This window comes from Polyodon spathula, chromosome 5, assembly GCF_017654505.1.
Source record: "Polyodon spathula isolate WHYD16114869_AA chromosome 5, ASM1765450v1, whole genome shotgun sequence".
NCBI classification, from domain to species: Eukaryota; Metazoa; Chordata; class Actinopteri; order Acipenseriformes; family Polyodontidae; genus Polyodon; species Polyodon spathula.
The window spans coordinates 5,748,602-5,769,194 of NC_054538.1; the positions used below are offsets into that span (position 1 = coordinate 5,748,602).

The window sequence follows — 20,593 nt, forward strand, 5'->3', positions numbered from 1 at the left end:
GTTTGGGTGCTTTAAAAAAGAAACTGTGCGAGTCCAACGAGAGCTAGTTGTATGTATGATACACCTGTATTTTGTTTTACTATATTTTGTAAAGAAGTTTAGACATCTTTATATGAATATTTGTGGTAGAATTTTGTGTTTGAGTGTGTGTACCCTACCCGAAGTTGAAATATATGAAACATTGGATTTTAACGTACACACACACACACACATACATATATATATATATATATATATATATATATATATATATATATATATATATATATATAATCTATATCTGTATATATATATATTAACCCTCATTGTTAATTAGAGTAACTAAAAAGTAGCAATTTTCAATAACAAATCCGCTAACCTCTGTTGAGTCTGTAGCTTTTAACCTGTGTGTTCTGTGCCGGTCCAAAGCAACTCCCAAGCAGCCGGTTCTACCATTCCCTTAGCTAGCGAATGACCAGACATCATTTTGTAATTTGTCAGAATGTATTTAATTAAATACAAAATAAACATATAAAACGTACACTTGTCTAACAATAGCTTTTAAAAAATCGATAAACATTTCTACAATTATAGTTTAGTTTTGTGATCGTGAGTTGGATCCCCCTATTGTAGCAGTTGCGCCGCCCCACGCCCCAGTTGCTTTTTCTTTCTTTCCTGGTGCTGCTTATTTCAGCTGGTGTTTGTGTGTGTTTCGCGCAATCGTACAACACACACACACACACAAAAACAACAAAACAAGAAACAGTAATGGCATACACGCATCAGGGAGGCAGTAAGAAGAAAGTCTGCTATTACTACGACGGTAAGTAAAATACAAAAAATGAATACAAATTAAAAAAAAGAAAAAAACACAAAAAACGCAGTAGCCCCCCCCCCCCAACTGAGCGTTAACAACATTGTTTTTTTAACTGATGCACTAATAATGAGGAGGAGGAGGAGGAGGAGGAGGAAGAAGATGATGATGATGATGATGATGATGATGCAGATGAAGATGAAGCACTGTTAGGAAAACGAAAACGAACTGCATTGTGATATATATGTTTTTACACAAGTAATAAATAAAACAATTCTGACCGACGGTTTGTTTGAAAATGGTTTAACTTTAACCTGTGTGCAGTTGTCTGTGTATTAGTAGCCATACTTTTGGAGAACACTACTAATGGCATTTGCACTGCAGTTTGTAGAATGTTTTATTATTTTAAAAATCGCAGTAGGCTCTTGAAAAGAAATACTTAATGCATATGTGAATCCTTTTGAAGGGTTGTTTCAAGGCGTTTTGCAATATAATATTGAAAAGTTACACTGTGTTCTTAAAACATTCATTGCCGCCAAGGCCTTTAGTTGAAAAATCATTGGATCAGTTACTTAACTGCGCATGCTCGTCTCCTTCAAAAACATGGGGTGCGTTGAAGACATTTGTTCGACGGCTAGACTGCAGCCAAAGTCTGCAGACTGAGCGTGGACAGCTTTGGTGTGGGAACTGCAGCAGAGCAGACTGCGAGGGAGAAATGGGGTGCTGATAGAAATGCCTATCAGCCAATTATGCCCCATTGTATGTAGTAAGATAAAGATACATAGAAATCTTATTTCATTCACTGAATCATCGTTAATTAGACACATATATACGATGACATTGTGTTCAAAATAGCCATATCTATTGTACTAAACTTAACTGAAATAGTTTGCTTCATAATTTTCTGCTGTACTAATTTCCCTAATTTCCCATAATGTTGGCAGAGCAAACAAGGGTATTATAATTATGAAACTGTTTAATAATTTAAACATATCTATTTGTATTATTGGTATTGGAAGCTTTTTTTTAATTTGTAATAACTTAATACAAAATTCCTTTTAGTCATTTGCAATGATACTTTTAGGAATTGTAATAGCATGAATGATATTTGTATGGGCAGTGATTGTAGGGGTGTACTTAAGGGTTTCCGTATCTATGTCATTCATGGGCGGGAAAAAAAAAAAAAAAAAATTCATAACTAGAAAGCGATTTTGTGTTATTCATACCTTCTGGCTAGGTGGCAGTAGGTGACTGTATGTGGTTACCAGTGCCCTTCTGTCAGTCAGCGCCCCTCTGTTGTTTTGAAGTCGCAGCTGTTCCAGCGTAGCAGCTTTCAGAAGCTGCATGATTTGTGCAGCCGGTATAGTGTCTGCGTGACCTCTGATGTCAAATCCTGCAAAGGTCAAGCAGACGGCGAACTTGAACGTTTTCTACACAGAATGACAAAAGTCTGTATTGTGAATGCACCTACTGAGACTTTGCAGGTAGCCACTGTACTGCAGTTTGCACAGTTGGTTTTTATAGAAGGGATTCCTTTGACAGTGAAGGCAATCAGCTCACCACCTTATCTGTTCACCTCAGCACACTGGAGGTTGGATTCTAATGTATTTGTTTAATTGACTGTTATACCCGGTGGCAGGGATACAGTGGAGCGTCGTGAAGATTCTCGGTGTGAAATTATTGCCTTTTGTATGTAATGCTTTGATGGAACTGGTGGCAACTTATTGGTCAGGTTAACCTTGTCTTCCAATGCTAAGGCCAAACATTGCAGCACCTGGTCATGGTACCAAGTAAACTGCCCTTGGCTAAGACCCACCTTACATCCTGTCAAAATGTGCCTTAATATTGCAGGTTATGAACACAAAGTACATGAGGGATCCTCACCCACCCAGAGGTTTAGGTTCTGTGGTGATGGGAGATCATATGTTGATCTGATGAGGAAACTGGTCCTGCTCTGTTCCATTGTCCATAAGTCTTGCCAGACGATCTTGCGTTGTTCCACACTCTCCCATCTCATCCATTCTTCCTGCTAGTAAAGTTAGATGATAGCCTGCTGGAATTGCATTTTAGCTGGGTGTGTAAATAGACGAGTTGCCTCATATGTACTGTTGTGAAACACTGCTTCATGGATGAGTCTCAATAGCAGCTACTGTATTAACTTGCAATGCTTTATTTTTAGGTGACATTGGAAACTACTACTATGGACAGGGTCACCCTATGAAACCTCACAGAATACGCATGACTCACAACCTCCTGTTAAACTATGGCCTTTACAGAAAAATGGAGATATACGTATGTTTTATTCTTGCAATTTACTTTATGCATACTGTTTGTTTTGAACATTTATTCATTTTATTGGATTGAAAAAAACAAAACATAATTTAAACAGTTGTTGCATTTTGTTTTGTTTTTTTCCTCAGAGACCTCACAAAGCTACAGTGGAAGAAATGACAAAGTACCACAGTGATGATTATGTCAAATTCCTCAGATCCATAAGATCAGAAAATATGTCTGAATACAGCAAACAAATGCAAAGATGTAAGCATGTAATGCAGTCTATGATGTTATGTTGATAACAAATAAATGCTGTTCATGTTTGACCTGAAAAAGGAAACCAGGACCAGGAGTCACAAATGGACATTAGACAAAGGGGCATTCAGAACAGAAAATAGGAGGCACTTTTTTACACAGAGAATTATGAGGGTCTGGAACCAACTCCCCAGTACTGTTGTGGAAGCTGACACCCTGGGATCCTTCAAGAAGCTGCTTGATGAGATTCTGGGATCAATAAGCTACTAACACCCAAACGAGCAATATAGGCTGAATGGCTTCCTCTCGTTTGTAACCTTTCTTATGTGCGCAAGCATTTCTGGCTGTGGTAGTGTCTGCAGGATACAGTAGAACCATATCCGATTCTATAAGTCTTAACTTACCGTCTTGACTGATGCATCTCTGGCGTGTGCTATTTACATGTTAGCACCAGTTGAACTGTACAGATAGACACTGATCAATGCTCATCTTGTTATTGGTCTAAAACAGCCCTTAGCTGGACAGAATTAATTCAGTTGCAGAAAATGTGGTGTGATTAGGGAATTGTTTCACTTTTTACATGCTGTCATTTCATGTCAAACAGCCTGCCCAGTTTAACCAAGTTAAAAAGAACACAGAAAAGCAAGAGATTCTTAGCATTATACTACCATTAACTATAAACACTCAGTGTCTGGAATTATAATGTTGGTAACACTGCAGTCCCATCATTACTTTACTTTTTTACTAGTTGAGTCGGACGTTGTGTTTGTAAATTCACCACAAATATCAACCTTCATAACCTGCTGTGTGCATTTCCGTCGTCGTCAAAATGTTCAAGTTGTATCTATTTGGAGTGCGGTTTCCACAGCACCCTAAACAGTTCTATAATGTGTCCTTCCATAGTTAATGTTGGTGAAGACTGCCCTGTGTTCGACGGATTGTTTGAGTTTTGCCAGTTGTCCACAGGTGGCTCTGCTGGTAAGTGTCAAAACAATTCTTGCATTTGTTTATTCATGCTTGTGTGATACAAGTTACAACATGAAAGTATAGTGTATAATAATAATAATAATATCTTGTAACTCATAAGCTGGAGCAGTGAAATTGAACAGGCAGCAGACTGATATTGCAGTCAACTGGGCTGGAGGACTTCACCATGCTAAGAAGTCTGAGGCTTCAGGTTTTTGCTATGTGAACGATATTGTCCTTGCCATCCTCGAGCTACTCAAGTAAGTGCTTTCAAAGGACCAATTTGAAGTTGTGACATTAACATGGATGCTTAACCTTTCAATAAAATGTGCAAGTCTTTTGTCTCAAAGTAACTTGATTAACATTTTATGGACTCATTTATAATAATGTGAGGTTTTCTGCCTTTTTTAAACTGTACTGTACATCTGTAACTTATGCCAGTGTGTTTATGTTGGTCTAGTCCCTTTTTAAGGTGGTATGCAACTTGTGTATCTTTTTTTATATTTAATCTTTCAGATATCATCAGAGAGTGTTGTACATCGATATCGACATTCATCACGGGGATGGTGTTGAAGAAGCATTCTATACAACAGACCGTGTCATGACAGTTTCGTTCCATAAATATGGCGAATACTTCCCCGGTACTGGTGACCTGCGGGTAAGTGAGAGTTATTGTTGAATTGTCGGCTGTCAGTAAGAAAAGTAATCAGTCACACTTTGTCAGCCCAGGTTGGCACTTGTTCAGTAGGAGATACGTTGGTGTATGTGTTCTAATTATCAGTTTCCCAATATACTTCCTTTTCTTGCTCGAGACAAGATTTAAGAATTCAGACTTTCTTTTATGTTGGGTAGTCCACTTCAAATAATGTGTTCATGTTTTGTTATTACTTGTTTCGGAAGACAGTTGGTCACTGAATTAAGCATTCATGTGTGGGGAAGCTGATAGTTTTGTAAATCCAACAATGCTATTTCAATTGCTCATATCTCATACACCATTTGAGAAGTAGAAGCGATTGTTATGGAATTGTTATGAACGTATATGCCTGGCATCTTGTGGTCCTTGACTTTGTGGTTTCTGAAGGAAGACCCAGTGCCTTTACATACTGGCTTCATACTTGAGTAAGTTTTAATCTACGTCCACAGCAGAGATACAGATCATGTGCTGTCTTTTACACTGGTGGAATGCAGCTGCATTATATTATTCTGTCAATAAACCTCCATTACAGATGCTGTACAACAGAAACAAACTGTCTTACTTCTTACCGTATCACTGATCCGGGTCACACAGATTTTCACACATACATTTTACTTTGTTTAAAAACTGTTCAACCAGAGATGCTGTGGCAAAGCGGTAAGTGTACATGCAGGTGCAGTGTAGTAAGTACTGCTCAGGAATATGGAGGGTTGCAGTCCCGTAAATAATAACACAGTCCAGAACACCAAACACGGTCACCTCTCCCAGTGAGTGCTGCTGGGCAGGTGGCGAAGATACAATAATACGGGACAAACAGTGTTTTTGTTGCCCAGGTTTTGTGCTGGCCATGGGCGACAGCTCCGGATCGTGTTAGCCATCTAGTCTAACAAACAAGTTAAAAAGTAGCCTTTAGACAGACTGACAGACAATCAAAAAACACCCACGGTTAGTTTTCACTCGGGTCTTTTCGGTCAATATCATAACCATTGCAAGGAACAGATTGCATAGTTACATTCCCTATTTATACTGTTGACCTTGACCCCTTGGTTAACTAGCACACCTGCTCCTCCAGTCCGCGGATGCCACTCTGTTAACCTTCCGGGTCAATGGTTGAGTATACCGTAGCTTCGCCCCCTTTCTAGCTGGCCGACTTCTACCCTAGGAGTAAATTGTCGGGCCAGCTAGTCCAAAGAACTCTGTTTTCTGTATACAGTGCTCTCGCAGGTCGTGGGGGAGATCTAACACCAGTAATCATTTGATCTCTGTCACAGATGCCATTCCCCTTATACCCTCTTTTTTTAATAAATCTCAACAGTATGCACTTATAAATACAGTAGGAGTTGAATTCACATCACATAAATGACTAGCCTGTTGCAGCTTTTATAAAAAGAAATTTAATCTTTCACTGTTTACTTCACAGGATATTGGTGCAGGGAAGGGCAAATACTATGCTGTCAACTATCCACTGAGGGACGGCATAGATGACGAATCATACGAACGGATTTTTAAACCTGTAGGTATCAAGTTAATTTTCAGAGCATGTATTTGCTTTTTGCAGTATATCTTTCTACATCTTTTCTTTTTGTTTCCTTCTCTGTGTAGGTATTGTCAAAAGTTATGGAAATGTTTCAACCCAGTGCTCTGGTGCTGCAGTGTGGAGCAGATTCGCTGTCTGGAGATAGGCTTGGATGCTTCAATCTCACAATCAAAGGTAAGCCATTGTGTGTGTGTGTGTGTGCGCGCATGCAGAGTCCAAAACAAGGGAGAGGTTTAAGAAATAAATACATAAGCAGCATACGATGTTCTTCGTATCCTACACGAACAGGACCAAAGGTTGTAGTTTTATAGGACCATGTATACATAATTTCACAGTAAACTAACAGCAATCTTCCTGAACAAAGACTGAGCATGTGGAAGGATTGAAATAGCAAAGTTAGTTTCACATAACAATAATCCTGCTTGTCACAAAGGATCTGACATAAATTGGTGTTGATTTTTATTCACCAAAACTGTAGACTTCTCAGCAGAGTATCTGATGCCTGTGCAATCTGAGCACTGTCAAAGACCAGGCAATTAACAGCTCTTAACAGCAAAACCTGGCCAATAGGAGGAGTCAGTTGACCAGAAGTCAGGGTGACTGAGGACATTAGGGCTAGCCCTTATAACTGACAGTAAGAATCAGAATGCAAACCCTGCTGTTGACACATAATCCCCCTGGTGGCAGCATTGGAGCAATGCTGGGTTAGATCAATAAATAGTGCCTGTTATGAAATAGTTGTTTATTGTCAAACTTTATTTTTCAATAAGCTTTTTTTTATTACAACTCTTGAGTGTTGTGTGTGATGTTGCTAATGTGTTTTTGCTTGATGCATTTCCAGGTCATGCTAAATGTGTTGAGTATATGAAGACTTTCAACCTGCCTCTGCTGATGTTGGGAGGAGGGGGCTACACTATTCGTAATGTTGCTCGGTGTTGGACATACGAGACTGCTGTAGCACTAGATTCAGAAATTCCTAATGGTATGTTGGCTTGGGGAGCATTATGTACGTTTTCCGTGGACACGCTGTCGCGTTCGTCCAATCAGTTGGTGCTTATTTTCACCTAGGCTGTGTTTTTAACATGCACTTTTTTGGTGTGTGGGGTCAACCAACCCTCTCCCCCTGATTAGGTCCTAATATCAAGGTGTACACTAAGGGCCTCCTTGTCATACCATTTCTCGGCTGCTGTGGTGTCTGTTTTAACCAATCGCTGCATCCCACAACCTACCTGTTTAGCTAATCCTCTGTTTTCTAATATGTTACTCACTATCTATGGAAGAGAAGGAGAGTGGGTTGTGCATGTGTTACAGCGATAAAGTTCAAATTGAGACAGACATAATTAATTTGGGGCTACTACTTAAATATCGATTGTATGCAAAGCTCTTTCAGTTGTGAAAATAACTGTTTATTGTGGGTATGGGTCTTCATGTACCGCCAATCAGAAAACACGTTGACTGCAGCTGGTGTACATTTCAAATCTGACTGCTTTTCCTACTTTTTAGAGCTTCCCTACAATGATTATTTTGAATACTTCGGACCAGATTTTAAATTGCACATCAGTCCTTCCAACATGACAAACCAGAACACCCAAGAGTATTTGGACAAGATCAAGTAAGGATTATTCAGGTTATTTTTTCCTATCTAGTTTAATCAGAGGGGGGGTACTATTTTATAACAGTTTAAAGTTTACTTGATTGTTCTAAAGTTATGGATTAATTATTTTTTATTTTTTTGGTTTGTTTTAACCCTTTTGCAGTCCATTTATTCAGTGTTTGTCAGGCGCATCCAGTCCAGTTTATTTTCACACGTGCTGTTTATTTTACACGCGCCATTTACATTTTTTTTCCAGAGTAAAACAGGTTTAAAAGGCACTGAATCGCAAAAGAACACTCTACCGTATCTCCAGCCAATCCCAACCCCTTGTTTTACTGTATTTTTCAAATGCCTCTTCATAGTCGTGCATACTGATAAGTCCTCTCCTGATCACTCGTTTTATCATCAAACTCCTCAATAATGTGATCCAAGTCATTATTTTACTACTGTAACATCTCAAAAAGCTCTGAAATGTCAGTGATATTCTTTGAGCGCTGGATGCAGAAGCAGCTGTCTCCTTTGTTTATGTCTGTGTTCTGTGTGGTGCATGGGGTGCGCTCTTTTTTTTCGCCTTCATTTGACTCCTGTCGGTCTCACTCAGCCAGTGAAAGGTTTTCTCGGCACTAGACCTGTGTTTTATGTCTTTTTGATGATGTCGGACTGGAAAGGGAAAATTGTAATGTCGGACCTGGTCCGACATAGGACCGCAGAAGGTTAATAGATTTTGTTTAGTCACCTTTAACACAAGATACTAAATGTAATCTGGGGATATAAGAAATGTCACTCTCTTTTTACATATGTACTCTTGGTAGGGAATATCATCGTAGTTTTCCTCTAGAAATCATTCTTTCAGTTTTTATGAATTTGATCATATTGGCACATATCTGAGTGTGATGTAACTGCAGCTAGTCTGGGTGCTGTGCTTACACTTTCCTCTCTGCAGGCAGCGCTTGTTTGAGAACCTGCGTATGCTGCCCCATGCCCCAGGAGTTCAGATGCAGGCTATTCCAGAGGACGCCATTGCAGATGACAGTGGAGAAGAGGATGAGGAAGACCCAGATAAACGCATTTCAAGTAATTTCTAGCATTCAGTGCTAGTAATACACATCTTGATGGCTAGGTTACTTAAATACTCTCATCACTTCATAAGGCTTAATTAAGATTCTTAGTTTCATATATGTGCACGTGACTATTGCAACCCAATGCTCAGTAATTCAATGTGAAATGTTCCCCCTATTAAGTTTGGTGACAAAATTTTTGACCACTGACGGTGCAACCCACCTATTGGTTTATGTTCACCAAATATGAATGTATTTCCACTTAACATTGCTATAACCCTTTTGTCGTAGTTTTAAATGTTTTTTTTTTGTTTGTTTAGTAAGAGCATCTGATAAAAGGATAGCCTGTGATGAAGAGTTTTCTGACTCTGAAGATGAAGGAGAAGGTGGAAGGAGAAATGTTACAAATCACAAGAAAAGTGCAAAAAGGGCTCGAGTAGACGAAGACAAGAAGGAAACGGAGGAAAAGAAAGCCGGTTTGTATTCAATTTGTGACTAGATTTATTGCACAGTCGAATACTGCACACTTTTTAAAATTTATTTATGAATTCAGTTTTCTACTGACCATAGCACTGTTTGTAAACAAGTTCATTTGACTCCTGTCTGTTTTGTGTTTAATACAGAAGTGAGTGAGGAAGACAAATCTAGAAATAGTGTCTCAGAAAAGACAGATGACAAAAGGTAGGAGTTTCATACATTCACTTCTGTGTAAATATAGGTTTGCTGTTTTTGTTTTTGAAAGAGTGTAATTGAATGCCAGCTATGAAAAATACTTGTGTAATCAGGTTGGTGGTGATTGTGGTTTATTCTAAAGTATTATATTGGACAGAGCATGTTTCTAAAATGTTTTCTGTAAGATTTATGTGTTTTTAATAATGATTTGCGGTCTTGAAACAGAATATAGTGCAGAGTTTTTAAAGCTTGGATAAAGATCAAAGCCATTAACTGGAAGGATCTTTCCTAAATGGAAACACAAATTACACTGAACAAAAATATAAATGCAACATGCAACAATTTCAAAGATTTTACTGAGTTACAGTTCATATAAGGAATATTGAATTCAATTAATTAGGCCCTAATCTATGGATTTCACATGATTGGAAATACAGATATGCATTTGTTGGTCACAGATACCTTTAAAAAAAAAATATGTAAAAAAGGTAGGGGCATGGATCAGAAAGCCAGTCAGTATCTGGTGTGACCACCATTTGCCTCATGCAGCGCGACACATCTCCTTCGCATAGAGTTGATCAGGCTGTTGATTGTGGCAGGTGGAATGTTTTCCCACTCCTCTTCAATGGCTGTGCAAAGTTGCTGGATATTGGCGGGAACTGGAACATGCTGTCGTACACGTCGATCCAGAGCATCCCAAACATGCTCAATGGGTGACATGTCTGGTGAGTATGCAGGCCATGGAAGAACTGGGACATTTTCAGCTTCCAGGAATTGTGTGCGGGGCCGTGCATTATCATGCTGAAACATGAGGTGATGGCAGCAGATGAATTGCACGACAATGGGCCTCAGGATCTCGTCACAGTATCTCTGTGCATTAAAATTGCCATCTATAAAATGCAATTGTGTTCATTGTCCGTATCTTATGCCTGCCCATACCATAGCCACACCGCCACCATGGGGCACTGTTCACAACGTTGACATCAGCAAACCGCTCGCCCACACGATGCCATACACACTGTCTGCTATCTGTCTGGTACAGACAGAAACCGGGATTCATCCGTGAAGAGCACACTTCTCCAGCGTGCCAGTGGCCATCAAAGGTGAGCATTTGCCCACTGAAGTCAGTTACGATTCTGAACTGCAGTCAGAGCAAGACCCTGGTGAGGACGACAAGCACGCCGATGAGCTTCCCTGAGACCGTTTCTGACAGTTTGTGCAGAAATTCTTCGGTTGTGCAAACCCACAGTTTCATCAGCTGTCTGGGTGGCTGGTCTCAGACAATCTCGCAGGTGAAGAAGCCGGATGTGGAGGTCCTTGGCTGGCGTGGTTACACGTGGTCTGTGGTTGTGAGGCAGGTTGTACGTACTGCCAAATTCTCAAAAATGACGTTGGAGGAGGCATATGGTAGAGAAATGAACATTCAATTCTCTAGCAAAAGCTCTGGTGGACATTCCTGCAGTCAGCATGCCAATTTCACGCTCCCTCAAAACTTGAGACGTCTGTGTCATTGTTGTGTGACAAAACTACACATTTTAGAGTGGCCTTTTATTGTCCCCAGCACAAGGTGCACCATGTTGTTTAATCAGCTTCTTGATATGCCGCACCTGTCAGGTGGATGGATTATCTTGGCAAAGGAGAAATGCTCACTAATAGGGATGTAAACAAATTTGTGCACAAAATTTGAGAGAAATAAGCTTTTTGTGCATATGGAAAATGTCTGGGATCTTTTATTTCAGCTTAGGAAACATGGGACCAACACTTTACATGTTGTGTTTATATTTTTGTTCAGTGTAGTTACCCAAATATATTGTAGTTTTGATGTTTTTAAATTGCCTCTGCCTTTCACTGATACCTGAAACCATGCATGAGAGATTGACTTGCTCTAAACAACATGCACTTTTTGCACGGTGGTCTCAGATACAGCACATTGTTTGGTTTATATACTCTACACATGACCAATCTCCATTCTTTTCACCAACAGCGTTAAGACAGAGCAGCCAAGTAATGCTTGAGACTGAACTGCTATTGCAAGTAAGCCATGGAAATAATGAAGAGCTTATTTGGAAATAATGGAACCTTTTTTTTTAATAAAACTTAAATATTTATTTTACAGTTTTTTTTAAAAAAGATGTGTTTAGAAAGCAGAGGAGAAAACAGTTCTCTTATAAAGCAGGCTAAGGTTTTGTATTGTCATTGCTTATTGTTTATAGGATTAAATTAAGTATTTAATACATTAAAACCTCTGCAATTGTAAGGGTAAATTGTTTTACAAGTGTGCATTTTTTTTCTTACCTTTTTATACATGTTTGTGTTTAAATGTTACCAGACCAGTTAATAATGTATGCATACTAAATCTGTTTAAGTTTTCTTTTGCATTTCAATAAACTTTTTACAGTAGAAACAAATCAGCTTGCTTCAATTAATTGAGATCGAGATCAGCTGTGCGAAGCTTTTGTAACACAGTAAGAGGGGTAGCTTTGCATGCTTAAACATGATTAATAAAGTCACAATTGCCAAACTAAAAATACACATTTCTTTAATGTCATTTTCAGTGACTAAGGTTTAAAATAGAAATCTTTTCAATGCTGCAATGTCTTATAAATGTTTCTCATTGAATTATTACCCTTTTTTTCTAAGTATAGCACTGTGACAAAGTGGTTAATAGTGTGCAGGTGATCAAAGAACAGACAGACAATTGTAATCTAGGTGCAAAAGGTTTATTTTATTTTATATCTTGTGTCCAGTGCCTGACGGCAAAACAAACAGTAAATAATAATGCTGGTAAGTAATACAGCGGTGTGTATTACTTACATTTATTATCCCTGGACTGGTCCCAAAATAATAGTCCTGTTTTGTATTCCCACATTAGACACAAAACAAATACACAAGTCAGTTTAGTGCGTGAATTAGTGATTGTGGTACAATACAGTTTACAGTGATACAAGTGAAAGTGCTGATCCAGCTTTGTGCTGCCCCAAGACAACAGTTCCGGGTATGTGTTGGCCATCTGGTTTATAAACACAGATAATTACGAACAGACACAAATAAACAAAACACTCACAAATATTCTTAAAACAGGTTTATGTCAGCAGTGGTTACTGCGTCTCTCACGGTCCTTCAGGTTCAAGTTCACAAACCAAGCGAAGGAACTGATTACGATTCTCTGCATGACCCCTTGGCAAACGAATGCAGCTGCCTTCACAATCTGCGGCTGCTACATTGTTTCCTTTCCAAGTCGATACGTTTTGCAACGGCGTCTCGCCTTTTTCCAGACTGACCGACTTCCCGACCCGGGGAAAGAACTGTCAGGTCAGGAAGGAGATTTACAACCAAGGTTCATTATATTTCTGTCAGAAGCAGTATGAAGTGTTTCAATGGTTATCGTTTCGTTTTTTCTTTTTTCTTTTTTTCCTATGAATACAACAATTTGTACAGTGGATTGGAAATATAAAATTGTTTTATTGAGAACAAGGTTACATGTGGGTATAGCATTGAAATTGCTATCGCCAAATTAATGAATACGGGTTGTGAGGAATTGTACTGCCGCTCCAAAACACACTCTCTGTTGAATATAGCCTCAATGTAAATATAGCACACACATTGTTCGACTGTCAGTTTTACTGCACACGTGGATATCGTTTTTTTTCAGAGGCACAACCTTTGCTCCGAAGACAGGCTTGTTTAACAGCATTTTTACATTTTTGTTTTAATGTGGAGGATTATTTGCGTAGTCTATGTAATTGATACACGTAGTGCAAGAGTATATCTGCATATTTAATTGCTGGTGCCTTCTTGGCACAAGGCTTTTTATAAAAATGTTTCTAAAATATATACAGTTGTAGTCAAAAGATTACATACCCCAATGCAAATTTATGATTTATAGAAATTTCTCAAATAATTATAGAGAAAAAAAATTGTAGCAATTGTAGCAAAAATGCTAATTCAAAAGTATTCATACCCTGACAAGGAAAATGAAATTAATAGTTAGTTGAGGCACCTTTAGCAATAACCTATTTTAAACAATTAGGATATTTGTCAATTAACTGTTGGCATGATTTTTTGGTCAAAAATCATTATTCTTCAATGCAACATTGTTCCAGTTTATTCAAATTCCGAGGACTTCTCTTGCACACAGCCTTCTTCAACTCATACCAAAGATTCTCAGTTGGATTTAGATCGGGACTTTGACTCGGCCATTCCAGAACCTTGATTTTGTTCTTCTTTAACCATTCTGAAGGAGATTTTGATGTGTGCTTTGGATCGTTGTTGTTGTTGGAACGTCCAGTTGTGCTTTAAATCAAGTTTTGTAGTGGAGGGTTTCAGATGATTGGCTAATATCTTTTGGTATGCTGTGGAATTCTTTCTACCATGTATTGGAACTAAATTTCTGGTGTCATTATGGTGTTCTTTGTACGCCTCACCAGACTTTTTCCAAACGTAACAGCTATCAGCATGATTAAATAGATCAATTATTGTTTCATCACTCCAAAAGACATTTGACCAGAACTCATATCCATGATTCAAATGCCATTTTGAAAACTTTAAGCTATTGTCCGTGTGACGTTTTACCTAAGAGTGGCTTTTTCCTTGGCCTGCGACCATTGAGACCTTCACCATGCAATACTCGACCTATGGTTGAAATGGAAACCCCAGTCCCACTTGCACCCAGTTCACTTTGAATATCTTTGGCAGTCAATCTCAGATTGTTATTAACCTTCCTCACAATTCTTCTACTTGTTCTTTTGGTGCAAAATATTTCCTAAATATTTGTTTTTGAAAAATGTCTAGAAATGATCAGTTTCCATTGGGGTATGTAAACTTTTGACTACGAGTGTGTGTGTGTGTGTGTGTGTGTGTGTATATATATATATATATATATATAGATATATATAATAGATAGCTAATATATATATATATATTATAGATATATATATACATTTGGATTTGTAATTGTTTATGGTGTTTTAAGATAAGTCTGGTATCTGCAGTCACAATGGCTGGGATTTGAAAGGAATGTTATAATGTACTGTGTTTTCCAATCCTGTAGGAGGCAGAAAACTGTTGCAGCTCATTGTGATTAAGAACATCTTTAAAACTCACCTATCTAAATTGGTTTGGTTTGTTGTATTTGGAGCAGTCTCCTGCAGACTCGTCAGTACTTTACAAACCACTGGATCAAACACAATTACTGCGCTACTTTTTAGATTGTTGCAATAAACCAATTAAGATGTACCATGTTGGGTTTTCAAATAGGAACAATGTGCTTTGATAAGTAGGAGAGCTTCACATTTATTCTAGTTAATTGTATAACCAGATGTTTAACTAAAAACCCTTTGATAAGATATCGATGTCATCTACATAGGAAAGTAATTTAGTAGTTGTACCCTCAGGTCTTAATCCTTATATCCCATTACACTTCCAAGTAACTGCAGCTAAGGGGATCAAGCGCTAGAATAAGTAGGAATGGAGATAATGGACATTCTTGTTCCTCTGTGCAATGTGAATGGGTCTGAGAGTCCAACAGATTAAGAATAGCTGTAACAAAATACTGGACACTTACTTATGTTCGGATGCAAAACAGAATAAACCGGTATTATAAAATGTTCTATAAAATTGCTAATATGATTAGCATTATGAGATGTGATAGATATCAAAATATTGTTGCATGCCTAGTAGAACAAAATGCCTTACAATGTGCAAATATCAATACACATGGGAAAATAAGAATATTAATGTTAATTTCTGCAGAATGTACCAAATGGAAGTTCAATTAAAGATGGAACAACATCCATAATATTTATTTTTTTATTGTCACTTGTAGGCAAAATTCACATCTTACAGACCCCTTGTACTTTGGCTATTTTTCTTAAACGTTTTGTCATGGATTCTGAGCCAATGATTGCTATATAACAGCAGAATCCTGAAATAGCCAAACACCAATTTAACAAACTTGGATTCAGCATCCTGTTTAAGCATTTAATTTTGAAAATATTGAAATACATTTTCAATAATATTCTGGTGGTGGTGGGTTTTTTTTAGCTGCAGATTTAGTGTAACATACAAGTGGCTGGTGTAATTTGTAAACCCCCCACAAGATGGTGCTGTATGACAATAAATAGATATAACTGAACCATACATTTGGTGAAGTCTCATACAAGATTCATTTTTATATTTACTTTCAAGTTTGTTTAATAGGTACTGTGAAACAACTAGCCTGATTTACATGTTAAATTATTTACAACTACCTTATTGTTTTAGCTCTTGTTTTTGTTCAGAACCTGCTACATTTTTAATTAATGATATTATTCTCTCATTCTCATGATTACAATGCTCAATAGCCAGTCCTGTGTCAAGTACAGTATCTGGTGTTATTTAAGCAAATATCTAATGTTACACATGACTTCCAAAGTGTACATCACCACGTACCAGCGAACGCTGTACACAATTCAGAACTGTGTGGTCCTCTGACACTAAGTTCTGGATATGGCTGCATGCCGGGCTTGCAGAGTAAAAAAAAATGCAGACGGCTGAAGGCACTTGTGTCGGAGGATGCGAGTGCTCGTCTTCATCTCTCCTGAGGGTTGCAGTGGTGAGCAATGTTGAATAGTAATTGGACATTATTTTGAAAATGAATAAAAATAATTGTTAAAAAAAAAAAAAAAAAAAGATTGAATAAATATGTTTTGAGAAGATGTCAAAAAGAAGTAAAATACTGAACAGTCCTGAGGATAAGCGGTAGCTGGTTCCACCACAGGGGGACAAGGGAAGAGAAGGAGCAGCACGGGAGGAAGGAGAGTGAAGAGAAGGAGTGAGCACGGGAGGAAGGAGAGTGAAGAGAAGGAGTCAAGCACGGGAGGAAGGAGAGTGAAGAGAAGGAGCAAGCATGGGAGGAAGGAGAGTGAAGAGAAGGAGCAGCACGAGAGGAAGGAGAGTGAAGAGAAGGAGCAGCACGAGAGGAAGGAGAGTGAAGAGAAGGCATAACAAGTCGGCCAGTAAAGGATGAGCAGAGAGGGCGAGAGGCAATATAAGGAGACACGAGGGATTAGAGATAGGAAGGGACAGTATGATGAATAAACCAGTAGGCAAGAGCAAGGGTCTTAAATTGGATGCGAGCAGAGATAGGTAGCCAGTGGAAAGTACAAAGCAGAGAGGTAGGGGTAATGTAAGTGTAGTGGTGTTGGGAGAATAGCAAACAAGCAGCAGATTTTTGAATAAGGGGACAAATAGCCAAAGCAGGGAAACCAGCGAGGTGAGAGTTACAGTAATTCAATCTACAACGAACAACAGTTTGGACCAGGAGTTTAGTGGAATAAGTAGATTATTTAACATCTATAGCTGTTAAAAAATAAATGACAAGTAAGTATTAGTGAAGAGGTGTTGAGAATAGGAGAGGGGAGGGTCCAAATAAGACCTAGGGTTCATGCAGAAGGAGAAATATTGATAGCACCAAGGGAGAGTAAGATAGAGGTCAGATGAGATAGGAGAAATAGAAGGAAAGGAAAATAAAGGACGCTGGATTTAGAAAGGTTGCGTTTGATGTGATGGGAATGTATCCAAGATAAGATTGCTGAGAGACAATCTGAAATGCAAGATATGAGAGTTAAAGGAAGGAACAGAGAAAAAGATCCTTGTATTGTCAGTACATAGGTGACATGACAAGCCAAAAGAGGAAATAAAAGTACCAGGTGAGCAGGTATAGAGTGAGAATAGAAGGGGTCCTAGGACAGATACTTGAGGTACACCTGTAGAGAGAGGGTGAGGAGAAGAAAGAGCCATGCCAAGAAACCTGAAAACAATGGTTAGATAGGTGGAAAACCAGACAAAAGCAGTTCCTTGAGATTCCTAGATCAGGGAGAGAGGAAAGGAGAAAAGCATGATCGACAGTGTCAAAGGCAGCGGAGAGGTCAAGGAGAATTAGAATGGAGGAGAGAGAAGCAGCACAAGAGGAGAGAGTTAGTTACAGGAGAATTAGAATGGAGGAGAGCAGCACAAGCAGAGGAGTAGAGGAGAGAGTTAGTTACAGAAATGTTAGACCCCATTCACACTACTGTGCCGGCCCTGGGCCAAGGGCTGCCCCATATTTAGGTCTGCAACCCCATTCACATTTGCGTTTTAAGGCACCTTTGCACGCTCACATATGTGACTGAAAAGCAGGCCTAAAATGGGGTAAACTGCTTTTCAAAATTTTTTATGGAATGATAGCTTGAACACAGAATGGAAGAGCTACCGATATATACAGTAATCCTTTTGTAGCAGATGTTTCTTATTATTTTTTTTTTTCAATGTAACAATTCTATGGTATGTATTTAAAAAAAAGAAAAAAAAAAAAAAGATTATTTTGACTTACTGTCATGGTGTGTAACGGGGTGACGGTCTGAACTTCCACCAGCCAGAATCATATTAGTCTTGGAAGAACATGGAGGTATTTAGAACGCGGGAAACAGCAACTTTCTAGTGTTGACAGGTATAAATATTTATTTTCAAGGGCTTTAGAGAGGAATGGGAGAGAGACAAGGCGATAGTTCTGGGCAGAAGGGGGGTCAAGTGAAGGTTTCTTGGCAATGTGGGTAATATGACCAATTTTGAAGGCCAAGGGTAAAGTACCAGAGATCACAGAAGTGTTAATGAGGGAGGAGATAAAAGGAAGAAGACCTGAGGTAATAGATTGGAAGAAGTGCGAAGGAAGGGGGTCCAGTAGTTGGCCTGAGTCCGGGAATAAGCAGCAAAGGTCAGAATCAGATATTTATATGAAAGATGAAAGTGATGGGGTGCAAGGTAAAATCAGGTAGGGAGGGGATAGGTCAAGATGGATTGGAGATTAGCTTTGGGATATCAGCTACCTTTGAACAGCAGGTGGCTAAATTATCAGAGGATTGGGGAGAGGGTGGAGGTTTAAGGAGGGAGGACAATGTGGAGTAGTCTGTGGGGGTTGTTAGAAGAAGACATGATGAAAGATTAATAGTATGAATGTTTGGCAGTGAGGGATGATGAAAATGAGAGCAGGGAACGGTAATGATCTAAATCAAAGAGGAATTTGAATCTCTTCCGTCTCTGCTCAGCAGCATGTAAAACAGTACAGGATGAGAGGAGTGTAGAAGACAAGCAGGGCTGGGGAGGCGTAGAGCAAGCAGGGTGGGAGATGTGGTGTGAGAGGAAGAAAGAATCCTGGTAGCCAAATCAGCTGAAAGCAGGGAGAATGATTTAATAGGAAGAAGGGAGAGAAGAGGAAAGGAAGATTGAAGAAAGGGAGCGGAGATTGTGGCACAAGAAAGGAGTAGAAACAGAGGGTAGGGAGGATAGAAGTGAAAAGGAGTTGAAAAAGTGATCAGAGGAGAAGAGGGGGCAATAGTAGGGGACAGGAGAGCAGTCTCTAGAGAAAATCAACAATATGAGTAGGAGGTGAAGGGGAGAGTTGAAAAGAAAATTAAATCTTTCTAATTCCTGCGACTGGAGGTGAGAAGTGTGCTCTGTAATTTTAAATACATTATATTTGGTGTGGAAGATGCATTAGTTGCCATGATTGTTTTGACCACCAGTATACTGGCTTAGCCTGCTAGGGTCACGTGACTGCAATAGATTAATCAACCCAATGCTCGGTCTACAAGGATACAAGGAAACATATACAACCTGGGAAGTGAGTTACATCCTTGAAAGCCTGTTTCTAGCATTGGTGCTGTTAGAAGGAAACAGAATGAAACTGCTTAAATCATAGTTCAGTATAAACAGAAGTTAAAGCAACAGGAGAAGGAAGTACAGTTCAGCCGACCCTTACAGAATTATTTGTAAACCGATGAAGCAAAGCAAACCAGTTACTGTCCCTTCAAAAATAGACCAGTCATTTAAAAACCACAGGCCATTTAAGTGGTCCCTACTGTTATGTTAATGCGATTCTTTGTAAAAACAATAGGAGGGTTTCTTTTTCTGGTTTTCATGGCTACACCTTTAAGTGGTTTAATCCTGTGCTGGAGTTAAAATCTGATCCACTGTATAATTGACTTTATACCAAGTCTAATGATTCCAGAGGACATCTTTAGGCAAATAAATACTCAATTAGATTTATGTTTCATATTATTAAAACACGATCATGTTTTTGTTGATCATTGTATTTTTTTTCTTGACGTTGTTAAAGTAAGGAATTACTACAATCTTCATACTAAAACAATTATAATTACACTCATAATTTGAGGTTTTGAATATCTGGCTAACTTTGCTTTAATATAATTTTAAATATTGAATGCTACATGTCCTTTACTTTAACTAACTGGACACTTGAAAAAACAAACCTGAAACGTAGCCCAACATACCTATTTGATTATATTGTAGTGTTTTATTGGCCCAAGGGTATACAAATGTGCATATAAAATGAGAAGTTACCAACCCTGTCCTAGAAAACCCTTCAAATTAAACAATGTTATGCACCATAACATTTCAGTATTTTTTTTAGAGAATTCAGTTTGGTATCAGGGATTTAGCCCAGACCACTTCAAACTGCTCAAATGCCTGTGATATTAAGAATATCCAAGAACAGCATGTAAGGCTTTTAACTGAAGTTGAAGGTGCTTAGTCAGCTTCCTAGGAACATAACGCTACATGAGTCGAGCCATTTAACCCACCCCTGTACCTTTACTGTGTATTCTAAATGTACTTGTTACACTTAACTAGTTCTGGGACAGAATATTTGAAGTAGCTAGGTCATGTTCTACAAGGAGTGTACATTAGGCAAGAAATGAGACCAAGCTCGTCATTG

General features: G+C 38.6%; 1 protein-coding gene across 1 annotated transcript; it reads left to right on the forward strand.

Moving 5' to 3' along the window:
• The first annotated feature begins 668 nt into the window (after positions 1-668).
• Positions 669-12,247, forward strand: LOC121315468 (histone deacetylase 2-like). Its single transcript, XM_041249583.1, has 14 exons — positions 669-802; positions 2,973-3,085; positions 3,214-3,331; positions 4,226-4,300; positions 4,410-4,548; positions 4,805-4,946; positions 6,403-6,495; positions 6,585-6,693; positions 7,361-7,501; positions 8,023-8,131; positions 9,057-9,187; positions 9,492-9,647; positions 9,795-9,852; positions 11,828-12,247. Exons 1-14 carry the CDS (start codon positions 748-750, stop codon positions 11,856-11,858), a joined length of 1,470 nt encoding a protein of 489 aa, XP_041105517.1. The 5' UTR covers positions 669-747; the 3' UTR covers positions 11,859-12,247.
• The last annotated feature ends 8,346 nt before the right edge of the window (positions 12,248-20,593 follow it).

Bases quoted from the DNA above. Each gene is read 5' to 3' on its own strand.
- LOC121315468 (XM_041249583.1), top strand. From the start codon at position 748: ATGGCATACACGCATCAGGGAGGCAGTAAGAAGAAAGTCTGCTATTAC. The intron at 3,332-4,225 runs GTAAGCATGTAA...GTCCTTCCATAG, and splicing joins CAGCAAACAAATGCAAAGAT to TTAATGTTGGTGAAGACTGC. The intron at 8,132-9,056 runs GTAAGGATTATT...TCCTCTCTGCAG, and splicing joins GAGTATTTGGACAAGATCAA to GCAGCGCTTGTTTGAGAACC.